The sequence below is a fragment of the Xenopus laevis genome, chromosome 6L (assembly GCF_017654675.1).
Source record: "Xenopus laevis strain J_2021 chromosome 6L, Xenopus_laevis_v10.1, whole genome shotgun sequence".
Classification (NCBI taxonomy): Eukaryota; Metazoa; Chordata; class Amphibia; order Anura; family Pipidae; genus Xenopus; species Xenopus laevis.
Window position 1 is genome coordinate 24,256,282 of NC_054381.1, and position 13,097 is coordinate 24,269,378.

Genomic DNA, 13,097 nt, shown 5'->3' on the forward strand with positions numbered 1-13,097 from the left:
TATAGTCAACATAGTGTTAATGCAACTGGCTGCACCGTATCTTTAGAAAAAACATCTAAATTTGCATAATTTCTAACTGTAGAGCAAAGGACTGCTGTTTCCTCCTTTCACACGTCGTGCAGGTGTGAGATATGTAGTTGGGATGTGTCTATAAAAAGCAGAAAAAGTGTCATTCGAGCCTGTGCTTGGCCTGTGTATGTCCCCAGCTATGACAAAGACTCGATGCATGTTGAAGTGCCTGTAATCTAATGTGATCCGTCATTATAAAGCAGAAATTATTTTCTATAGTGCAGGTATGGGATTCGTTATCTGGAAACCAGTTATCCCAAAAGCTCAGAATTAGGGGAAGGCCCTCTCCCAAAGACTGTGTACTTTAATCAAATCACAAATTTTTGTAAAGGATTACTCTGTAATAATAAAACAGTACCTTGTGCTTGATACAAAACTAAGATATAATTAATCCTTATTGGAAGCAAAAACAGCCGATTGGGTTTTATTTATTGTTTAAATTCCTTATTCCCCAAACATTCTGGATAACAGGCCCCATACCTGTATGAAAATACTCCTTTAAGAAGTCCAGTGCTTGGATCTGTGGGTTTGTAAATGAGGCAACACCGTGACAATTTTTCTTATGTTAAAGGTGATAAATCCATTAACCCTCAGACAATGTAGTCTGCGTATAGTATGCAATGCCCTGCAGGCCTAAATTGAACAAGAGCCAGGTGTTAAAGGGATCCGGTCATTGGAAAACATGTTTTTTTCAAAACGCATCAGTTAATAGTGCTACTCCAGCAGAATTCTGCACTGAAATCCATTTCTCAAAAGAGCAAACAGATTTTTTTATATTCAATTTTGAAATCTGACATGGGGCTAGACATTTTGTCAATTTCCTAGCTGCCCCCAGTCATGTGACTTGTGCTTGCACTTTAGGAGAGAAATGCTTTCTGGCAGGCTGCTGTTTTACCTTCTCAATGTAACTGAATGTGTCTCAGTGGGACATGGGTTTTTACTATTGAGTGTTGTTCTTAGATCTAATAAAAAAATCTGTTTGATCTTTTGAGAAACAGATTTCAGTGCAGAATTCTGCTGGATCAGCACTATTAAAGGAGAAGGAAAGGCTTGGTGCACTTGGGAGTGCCTAACATTTGTGTCTTGGGCTTGCTCCTCTTTTGTTATGAGCAATTCACCTTCTCCTATAACCCTATAGGTTGCTCTGTGTCCCAAATACTGGAGCCTATACGTCTGTCTACTGCAGCTAATGCAATAGCCCGTGGTATAATTCCACCCTTACCTAATATCACTGTTAGAGGTAATAAAATATAAATCATACAAAGATGGGTCTCATGTGTCTAAAGAACTTGTAGGCAGTCCTAGAACCATTTCTGTGCCAACCATGAGTAGGACCACTGTGAATGATCCCTGTATGTAGCGAACAACAATGCAGAAATGTAGAATCTGTGGTGCTGGTTCTAAAGTGTCAGCTCCATAGATTCCTCTCTGGCATTGGAAGGGTTAAGGTTCTATATTCAGAGCTATGTGAAGGTGTATTGCATTCTTAGTGGGTGGCAGCTGTACTTGAAACATGCACAGAATGCACCCGCCAAATCTTGCAAATTTAGACAGCATCGTCTAAACATAAAGCCATTATCTGGAAACTCATTATCCAATGAACGGCCGTCTCCCATAGACTCGGTCATAATCAAATCCAAATTTGTAAAAAATGATTTCCTTTTTCTCTGTAATAATAAAACAGTAGCTTCTACTTGATCCCATTGGATATATGATTAATCCTTATTGGAAACAAAATCTGCTTTTTGGGTTTATTTAATGTTTACATGATTTTCTAGTAGACTTAAGGTATGACAATCCAAAATATGGAAAGATCCGTTATCCGGAATACCCCAGGTCCCGAGCTTTCTGGATAACAGGTCCCATTCCTGTATATGTGTATATATTGGGACAGGCAAAACAAACATTCCAAGTCTGGCAATAGGCGAAGCCGACGCCTACATACACTTGACTTAATGGTCAAAGTCTATGCTGTACAGTAAATCATTAATTTGCTATGTTTATCCTTGTGTCCAATTGTCCCATAGTGCATAATTTGTTTTATTGTGTTGGCGTTTAAATATTGGGGGATTCATTTACTAAGGTGCTACATGAACAGTGTTTCATGTGTTTGCATTGCATTGGTCAGAACATAACTGCCCTCCTTTTTTCACCGATGAACATTATTTTGCTAATTAAACAATTTATTGGTTCCAAATTACGGGATGGCCATCTCCCATATACTCTATTTTAATCAAATAATTAACTTTTTTAAATATGATTTACCTTTTCTCTGTAATAACTAAAGTGACCTGTACTTGATCCTAACTAGGGATGCACCGAATCCACTATTTGGGATTCGGCCGAATCCTTGGTGAAAGATTCAGCTGAATACCGAAACGAATCCGAATCCTACGTCTGAATACCGAAACCAATCCAAATCCTAATTTGCATATGCAAATTAGGGTTGGAAAGGAAAAAGTGGAAAAAAATCACATGATTTCCCTACCTGACCCTAATTTTCATTTGCATATTCAAAATTAGGATTCGGTTTGGCCAGGCACAAGGATTCGGCCGAATCCTGCTGAAAAATACTGAATCCTGGATTACGTGCATCCCTAATTCTAACCAAGGTATAATTAATCCTAACCAGTTGCAAACCATTCCTACTGGGTTTATTTCATGTTTATTCTTTTTCTATCAAAGGGGTTGTTCACCTTTGAGTTAATTTTTAGTATGATACAGAGAGTGCTATTCTGCAATTTGCAACTGGTTTTCATTTTTTATTATTTGTGAGTTTTTAAGTTATTTAGCTGCTTATTCAGTAGCTCTCCAGTTTGCAATAGCCAGAATCTGGTTGCTATGGTTCAAATCACCCTAGCACCATGCACTGATTTGAATAAGAGACTGGGATATGAATAGGAGAGGCCTGAATAGAAGGATTCATTAAAAGTAGCAATAACAATAAATGTGTAGCCGTACAGAGCATTTGTTTTTTAGATGGGCTCAATGACCCCCATTTGAAAGCTGGAAAGAGTCAGAAGAAAAAGGCAAATAATTAAAAAAATAAATAATGAAGACCAATTCTCAGAATTAGCATATAACATACTAAAAGTTAACTCAAAGATGAACCACCCCTTTAAAGTATGGTGATCCAAATTAGGGCAGATCCCTTATCCAGAAATCCCCAGGTTCTGCATTCTTAGAAACATTGACATGGTGCTTTTGTATTTGCAGACTGTGGATATTCATAAAGAAAAGGTGGCTCGCAGAGAGATTGGTATCTTAACCACCAATAAGAACACGGCAAGGAGTCACAAAATCATTGCTCCCGCTAACATAGAGCGCCCCGTCAGGTACATTCGAAAACCCGTAGACTACACGGTGCTGGATGACGTAGGCCATGGAGTAAAGGTAAGGACCCATCACATCAGGTTCCATCTTTAAGCTGTGCAAACTGTTCTTTGCAGTCCATATGGTTTCTGAAAGCTTATGGAATATACTATTATATAATTATTATATGAGAAAAACTAGGGGCGTAAATTCCAGGGTTTCTGTCTTTTTGTAGGGTATGAGCTAAAGAAACAAGACTGTACCGGTGCATTTTACTTCTTAAATATAGAAGCAGGCTTTAAAAAGTAGTGTTTCAGGCTGATTTATTGAATATTTTTGCAAAAACCCTATTAATCCCTCCCTTCCACTTCCTGCTCCCTGAATTTCCAGGCTGTGCAGGGGAGCCAGTGGCACTCAGCTTACTGCATTGTAGGAAAGGAACCAATCAGCAGCTAGCAGGACCCGATAGGGAACTGAAGCCTGTCTTTGCTTGTGTGACTGCAGGGCTGTGATTGGCTGTCCCCCTCCTGTGCTTCTGGCAGGGACTGTTAGGACACGCACAGGGACCATCTATAGGGAGCTCCAATAAATGGGCTATTATTAAAGATAATATTCATTTTTAGCACCATGTACTGTAAAAGCAACACCATATATTACTTATTGCCAACAAAATTAGTGTTTTTTTATTTATCCTATGTCTCCTTTAAAATCGCTGAAAATATTTACTATTTAAAGTTACGAGTAAATGTAATGGAAATCAAAAACAGTAAACCTGTCATGACTACATGTACCATTGAAACATTGTCTGCTCCCCACTAACCAAGAGCTGTAATTGCCTATCCAGGCCCACCCACCAAGCTGGAAAAAGGCTCTGAACCGCCCCATGGGCAAATGCCCTAACATTGACCATTTTTTTCTCAAAGTTTTTAAAGGAATTGTTCCGTATAAAAATAAAAAGGGGGTAAATAGATAGGCTGTGCAAAATAAAAAATGTTTAATATAGTTAGTTAGCCAAAAATGTAATGTATAAAGGCTGGAGTGACTGGATGTGTAACATAATAGCCAGAACACTACTTTTCAGCTCTCTTGGTTTATCCTGATTGGTTACCAAGCAGTAACCAATCAGTGACCTGAGGCAGCGGGGGGGGGGGCACATGGGTCATAACTGTTGCTTTTGAATCTGAGCTGAATGCTAAGGATCAATTGCAAACTCACTTAACAGTTATGTTCTATGGGGCCCCCCTTATAGTCACTGACCAACTCAGAGTTAGAGATCTTAAAAGCAGGAAGTAGTGTTCTGTTCTGTTACACATCCAGTCACTTCAGCCTTTTTACATTACATTTTTGGCTAACTAACTTTATTAGAATTTGAACTGTTCCTTTAATTTTGAGTAGTTGGCTAGAAGTCTCCTTTAATAAGAGTAAGAGGTATTTTATGGTAGTGGAAGTCAGAATGACCAGATTGGAGGTCTTTAGGATATTATCCCCAAACAGACTTTTAAAATAAAATATTTCAGATGCACAATATGCATAAACACCAGAAAACATATGCAACTTGTAACATATGTTAACCATAACACATAAGTGGAAGGGACACAAATTCTGCTCATATCTGGACATTTACTTTGCAGTTTAAACTTTATGAACAGAACAATGTATTCCATTAGTGTATTTGAATTTTAAAGGGGTGGTTGACCTTTAAGTTAACTTTTTTAGTATGTTCTAGAATATCTAATTTTAAGCAAATTTTCAATTGGTCTTAATTATTTGCCTTCTGATTATTTTGAGCTTTCAAATGGGGGGCGGACAAAACAAAAAATTGAAAAGGAAAGGAACTCCAAAGAAAACCAAAGGGGTTTGGCCCGAAACATGTTGTGTTGCCACAACCTGGAATAAATGTTTTGCAGTTAATCTGCTTGAGTTCCTTTTCCTTTCAATTTTTGTTTTGTCCTTCAACTAAGCTGTCGCACAGAGCAACTAAAAGGAACTGGACAAAGAGCAATTTTCTTTGTTGTGTACAGACCACCAACCCCATTTTCTGCGTTGGACTTCAAATGGGGGTCACTGACCCATCTAAAACAAATGCTCTATAAGGCTTTAAATTTATTGTTCCTTTTTATTAGTCATCTTTCTATTTAGGCCTCGCCTATTCATATTTCAGTCTCATATTCAAATCATAATTTGGACCCTAGCAACCAGATTGCTGAAATTGCAAACTGGGGGAATTCTGAATAAAAGCTAAATAACTCAGAAACCACAAATCGAAACAAATTAAAACCAATTGCAAATGATATCACTCTACATCATACTAAAAGTTAATTTAAAGGTGAACAACCCCATTAATACACTCCGGATGCAAATCTAGTGAAAGGATTTCACCACCAGAAATGACAAACTTGAGAAATGACCACATCAGATAAAGCAGGGTTAGGGAAATTAGCAAGAAATGTAACGTGGAAGTATTGTGCCCTGACTGGAATTGTAGTTGAATTCTTGCACTAAGCGGCGGACGCTTTATAGTAATTTAACTGACATAAGCTCCTTTTTAACTCAAGTTCCGTGACACTGTGGGTTTCTGTTCCCATGCACTTTGCTTCTTCTGGGAATACTAAAGCAGTGTTTCATTAATTCCCCTGCAAAATGCACCATTGTTTGCCAGCGAGGATGAGCGAGAATGTAAATGAATGTTCCACTGACTGCTTCAAAATATGTATCACAAGCTCAAACTCTTGTAAAGCTTTTGGAGTACAGGGGACATTTTTGGTGCAGAATTATTATTTTACCCTATTGTTTTATGGTTAAATTCCTAGAATTCCTAGAATAAAGTCCCTACTCATCTCTAGTGTGTGTAATGTGTTTAAGCTTTTCATAAATGAGATCTCATCTGCCATTCAGTGTTTCTTGTCGGAGTTGGCAGTTTATCTTTCTACATTTTGGACCAAACCAGTTGTTCTAGATATCTGACTAATCACTGGGTGGAATGTGCCATTAGCTAAAGACACCATAAAACTGTGGATGAGGCAGACTGCACCCATCCTTGCCCAATGTGAGTGGCCAATGTAGGAGACTAGGAACCTACCGTATATACTCGAGTATAAGCCGAGGTACCTAATTTTACCTCCAAAAACTGTGAAAGCTTATTGACTCGAGTAAAAGCCTAGGGTGAGAAATGAAGCAGCTTCTGGTAAGTTTCAATCAAAAAATTGAGGGTTTCGGCTCCCATTGGAGTGCCCGCGTCTTGTTTTTTTGGATGCCGGCGACCATTCTTGGACGCCGGCGAATATTCTTGGAGACTATTCTTGGACGCTGGCGACTATTCTTAGACGCTGGCGAACGTTTTTGCGCTTGACCCGAGTATAAGCCGAGGTAGAGTTTTTCAGCATATTTTGGGGGCTGAAAAACTCTGCTTATACTCGAGTATATACGGTAAGTAGTGAGACATGGGGTATTTTTCATTTCTGAGGACATTGTTCTTATCCTACTACTAAAGATGGCCATAGATGTGCAGATTTTATCCTTTGTACAGGTGTGGGACCCGTTATCCAGAAAGCTCTGAATTAAGGAAAGGTGGTCTCCCGTAGACTCCATTGTAATAAAATAATACAATTTTTGGATAACGATTTCCTTTTTTTCCAGTAATTATAAAACCGTACCTTGTACTTGATCCCAACTAAGATATAATAATCCATATTGGAATAAAAACCAGCCTATTGGGTTCATTTAATGTTTAAATGATTTTCTAGGAGACTTAGGATCCAAATTACGGATAGATTCGTTATCTGAAAAACCCCAGGTCCCCAGCATTCTGGATAACAGGTCCCATACCCGTTCGTCTAAATATCGTTCGCTTCAATGTAACGATCTACAACTAATGATTCCGATTAAATAAAGTAGCAACAATAACAAATCAGCCGATGTTCTGGCCATTAATTGACAGACATCAATTGTACAAAAGTTATGTCCAGGAAATGGTATCAACAGTCCCCCAATGATATTGTCAAAACATGCAAAGATATTAAAGGCCAATCACCCATGGTACGATTATATTTTCCACACACAGTCTGAAAATCGTACAAAACTTTACCTCCCAACTGTCTCATTTTTCGCTGGTCAGTCCCGATTTTGACTGCTCAGCCCACAGTCCCAGATTGTTACTGAAATGTTGTGCTGAACAGCCAGAAAAACATGTTTCTAAAACTTAATTGGCTTTTGGCAGAGAGCCCAGAATATGTGGCAGGTGCACTTAGATACATTTGTAACAATTTAAGATAAGCAAAGAAACAATTATAACAAATTAAGATGAGCAGGTCTCTTGGGGTAACTGTGACTTGCCGCTTAAAGGACAATTCACCTTCATTAGCAAAACTGTAATAACCACAGAAATGTGTTCAAACTTTCATAACCTGCCAAATTTTGTAAAGTAGACATTGCAATTAGGGGGTGTGGCCACAAAAATGGTCGTGGTCAAAATTTTTCTCCACACAGCCAATCGTTTTGTCCTTTTTCTATTAAACAAATGTTAGGAGGTATTTTTTGCGTTTATGTCCAGCTTAAGCTTTTAGGGTCTCCTACGCTGCTTTGCGACTCCCTGTTCAGGCCCAAGTCTTTTCTTTCTGACAGTATGCGGCACATTTGTTTGGTGCATGTCACTAGTTCCCCAAATGTCTTCTAAAAGTGCAATTGACAACAGTAAAATTGACACATGCTCAACCTTTTGCCATTGAGCTGTTATTTTTCAGAAGATAGTCTGTATAGGTTATGGCAGAATGTTGGTATATTAGCTCGGTGGTTGTTATGTTGTCTTGAAGCTTTGGGCTCCCTGAGTTTGATACCTAGGCACTATCTACTACTACTATTGTTCTTAGTGTACTTTTATGTATTTGCTAACAGAATCTACGATCATAAGCTGTAAGGGCAGAGACACACGCTGCTATTTTGGGAGATTAGTCGCCCAGTGACAAATCGGTTCTTCTTCAGGCGACTAATCTCCCCGAACTGCCTTCCCGCCGGCTAGAATGTAAATCGCCGGCGGAATGGCACTCAGAACACTTCGTTTTCCGAAATCACCCAAAGTTGCCTCACGAGGAAACTTCGGAAAGCTGAATCGATCCGAGTGCCATGTCGCAGGCGATTTACATTCTAGCCGGCGGGAAGGCAGTTCCGGGAGATAAGTCGCCCGTTGAAGAACCGATTTGTCGATGGGTAATCTCCCGAAATAGCAGCGTGTGTCTCTCTGCCCTTATGGTGCAGGGGTTGATAAGAATGATAATCTCAGGAAAGTGCTGTGTAGGATATTGACACTGCTTAAATAGGGGATAGCATTAATAATAACAACTGGATCTTTCCAGCGAAAGGAAAGTATTCCTTGTGTTTCCCTAGTAAGTTTTTGGATAACAGATTTCTTATATCTGCTGATATTATGCCGCCTGTGTTACTCATTACATCAATTTGGCTTTATTTAACTATCTTGCTGCATTACTGTTACTTTGTTTGTGTATAGGCAAAAGAGCCAAACGACTTCATTTTTACATGGCCTCTAAACATCTTCTTTTAATCATAAATCCATGTCCCAGGCCCTTTCTTTTCGTGTCAGTTTCCTCTTTTCTATTGATGGCATACCAGGCCCTGTGTCACCCTTTTGTAATAATTCACTTTACCAGTCACGGAAAAAGAAGAATCTGCCATGTGACAGTTGGTTGCACTTCCTTTGTCTTTGTTGTGCTGATATAAAGGTATATAATACACTAACATGGAATGGAAGGGTGGCACAGATGCCTCAGCAGCAAGACCACAACATGGAGGCGGCAGTCAGTTTTTAAAAATAATGGGCAGGACATCCGGCTGGAAAATTTTAGATTTAAAGAGGAAAATGATTGTAAAACCATTTACTCTGTTTATTTTTAACCTCCGACCTCATATTAGGCTTATATCTTTGGCTGTAGCAGGGAGAACCGTGGCAATTAAATGTGTTTCTGGCAGATACTTGAGATTACTTACATCTTAATTTTGCAGCACAGTAAACTGTAATCCAGACTATAGAAGTAGCGACTTCAGCCCTGCATGCCTGACAGAACCGGCTCTCCAGGCTCTGCCATAGTAAAGCTCCCCATAGACGCGACGATTCTTCTTGCTGTACGACCGATTTTAGAGAAGTCCGACCAATCCTTCGAAATTATTGTGCGGTTAGTGGGATTCGAACGATCGTACATCTTACAATTCTTCGGCCGACATCTGTCGGCAAATTGATCGGCCAGGTCAAAAAATCTTTGTCGGTCCCAGAGCAATCTATCTATGTTTGCAGGGCCAAGCAGGCAGCTCTCCTTTGTTTTCCTGCCAAATTGGTCTTTTTAGTTGATGGTCAATTCGTACGATCGTTCCGAGAAGGATTGGATCTTTTAAAATTCTCAACATCTATGGCCAGCTTTTGTCATGCTGGAATGTTCCACCTTTACACATAGGGGATTATTTATCAAAGGTCGAATGTTAAGAGTTTTTTTTTATACTTTGAGTGAACTCGAATGGTTTCTTATTTAAGAAAATAAATTGTAATCTAATCATCGTTTGGAGTAATTGTGAAATGGATAATATATCAAGGAGTGCCTCAGCCTGTGCCCAGGTGTGCCTTGGACTATTGTTTGTTGGCCATTCCTGTAAGTAAATGTAGAGTCCTATTGTTCAGCAGTGAAACACCTTTATTTTATGGAAAAGACAAAGGGAAGGAAAGGATTCATACAACCTCCATAATATGTATCAGTGTTTGCAGATGACCCAAAACTATCCAGCCCAATTAATTCCATCCAGAATGTGGCATCCTTGCAACAGGATCTTGACAAACTGGCAATCTGGGCAGCTAAGTGGCAAATGAGATTCAATGTTGATAAATGTAAAGTCATGCACCTGGGATGTAAGAATATCCAAGCCACTTATACCCTTAATGGGACTGCACTAGGCAAATCCATTATGGAAAAGGACCTTGGAGTCCTTGTAGATGATAAACTTGGCTGTAGCAAGCAATGCCAGTCAGCCGCATCAAGGGCAAATAAAGTCTTGAGTTGTGTTAAAATGGGCATAGAGTCACGGGAGGAGGGGTCATTCTTCCACTGTATAAAGCACTTGTAAGGCCCCATCTGGAATATCCCCTACAGTTTTGGTCTCCATCACTCAAACAGGACATTATTGTATTCGAGAAGGTACAGAGAAGGGCAACTAAGCTGGTAAAAGGTATGGACAATCTTAGCTATGAGGATAGACTGGCCAAATTGGGGATGTTCACACTGGAGAAGAGGCGCTTAAGGGGAGATATGATAACTATGTATAAATATATAAGGGGATCATATAATAATCTCTCTAATGCTTTATTTACCAGTAGGTCTTTCCAGCTGACATGAGGTCACCCATTCCGATTAGAAGAAGAGGTTCCACCTAAATATTCGGAAGGGGTTTTTTACAGTGAGAGCCGTGAAGATGTGGAATTCTCTCCCTGAATCAGTGGTACAGGCTGATACATTAGATAGCTTTAAGAAGGGGTTGGATGGATTTTTAGCAAGTGAGGGAATACAGGGTTATGGGAGATAACTCATAGTACAAGTTGATCCAGGGACTAGTCCGATTGCCATTTTGGAGTCAGGAAGGATTTTTTCCCCAAATGAGGCAAATTGGAGAGGCTTCAAATGGGTTTTTTGCATTCCTGGATCCTGGATCAACTAGCAGTTAGGCAGATAAAAGAAAAAAAAGGTTGAACTTGATGGACGTGTGTCTTTTTTCAACCTTACTTACTATGTTAATATGAAGGGCTCTACTATCCTGTCCTATTTATGTGTAGTTTATAGAGCTGTATATTCATTCCAAACTGCCCCTGAGCTTTGACTTTGCATGAGCCTACACTTTGCTCTTCCTTTTTAATGCGGAAGCTGTGGTCTTTAACCAGCACTTTTTACAATGACAGCTGACCGTGAGTGATAATAAGGATGTGTGGTTAGACTTACTCAGCCGTGCAGGGTAAATATTGTGGCTGCATAAAGCCCTAGGGAAGGACATTGACCCTTTTGGAGTACAGGTATAGGATCTGTAATCCAGAAAGCTCCTAATTATCTTCCATAGATTCCATTTTATACAAATATTCAAAATTTTTATTAACCTTTTCTCTGTAATAATAAAACCATACCTTGTACTTGAACCAAGATATAATTAATATTTATTTTCAGCAAAACTAGCCTATTTGGATTATTTAATTTTTTCATGATTTTCTAGTAGACATAAGGTAAGGTATGAAGATCCAAATTACGGAAAGATCCCTTATCCGGAAAACCCCATGTCATTCTGGATAATAGGTCCCATACCTGTACTGTATTGAACTCTGAGGCCCTTGGCTGTTTGTTGGAACCCCAGGTTAAAGCATTATTTCATAAGCTTCAAAAATAGGACGTGTTTTTGTACGTTTGGAGGATGATCTCATGAAGGGCCTATTATGGGTGGGGTTGCCTGTGACACAATCCTCTTGTAATTATTTGGATTCCTAGCATTTACCAGTTTATAGTCTCATACTTGGAATGCTTATTCCAGCACTATAAATGTCATATTCATAGCGTATGTATGTATTATTGTGTATTCTTAGGGAGGATATTTAAAAGTCATGTGTAATCCATACACTGTATTCTGATGGCCCCTCAGATGTTTCAGTAGTACAAACAGCCAACAAAACAGACTTTTGGCAGAATTGTTGTAATTTTCAGACTGGAAACCATAAGGCAGTGATCCCCAACCGGTAGCTCGCAAGCAACGTGTTGCTCTCCAACCCCTTGGATGTTGCTCTCAGTGTCTTCAAAGCAGGTAGTTATTTATGAATTCCAGGCTTGGAAGCAAGTTTTATTTACATAAAAACGAAGTATTGTGCCAAGTAGAGCCTCCTGTAGGCTGCCAGTCCACATAGGGGCTACCAAATAACCAATCACAGCCCTTATTTGGCACCCATGGGACTTTTTCATGCTTGTGTTGCTCCCCAACTCTTTTTTACATTTGAAAGTGACTCACAAGTAAATAAGGTTGCCATAAGGATTCTACAGGCAGGGTAATTAGCACTGGAGCCAAGATACACCCTGCTTATCTCATTGAGTCTAAAGAAAAACACTTTATCCTGGAAGCAAGATCTCTTTAACCCACAGTTCCTGTCCATGTTAATCACTTTAGGATGCTCAAGACATTGCCTCTGTTAAGATAGAAATCTGCCCAGCACAGAGCTTAATATCAGAATTAATTCTATGAGTATGTTGTTTCTTCCAGTCTAATGCTGGCCATAGATGCAAAAATCCGATCGTTTGAATCCTCGAACGATTGGACTTCCCCATCTCCAGACCTGCCACTAACCTTTCAGATCAACTAAATGAGAAATACAACAGATCAGCCGATGTTCTGCCCCTGACAGCAATCGTATGAAAGTTATGTCCGACAAAAGCTAGTGACAGTCTCCCACTGAAAATCGTACGATCGGCAATACATGCAGAGATATTATCGGCAGCCGACAAATCTTTTAACCTGGCCGATCTCCATGGGACAAAAAATGTCGGGATTCTCCACACACGGTCCGAATATCGTACGAATCAAGGATTCGTATGATTGGATCTTTGCTTCTATGGCCAGCTTAATTCTGAATTGTTGTTTTGTAGACTCAGGGCCTTAAAGGGATACTGTCATGGGAAAAAATTTTTTTTTCAAAAGGA

The 13,097-nt window shown here is 39.4% G+C and overlaps 1 protein-coding gene across 10 annotated transcripts in view; it reads left to right on the forward strand.

Moving 5' to 3' along the window:
- Positions 1–13,097, forward strand: part of LOC108718781 (abl interactor 1) — a 62,651-nt gene that overhangs the window by 31,773 nt on the left and 17,781 nt on the right. For all 10 annotated transcript variants that reach the window (XM_018267219.2, XM_018267223.2, XM_041565841.1 and 7 more), the window contains exon 3: positions 3,286–3,462. In XM_018267219.2, the coding sequence (XP_018122708.1) occupies positions 3,286–3,462 (177 nt within the window). The remainder of the gene's footprint in view (positions 1–3,285; positions 3,463–13,097) is intronic.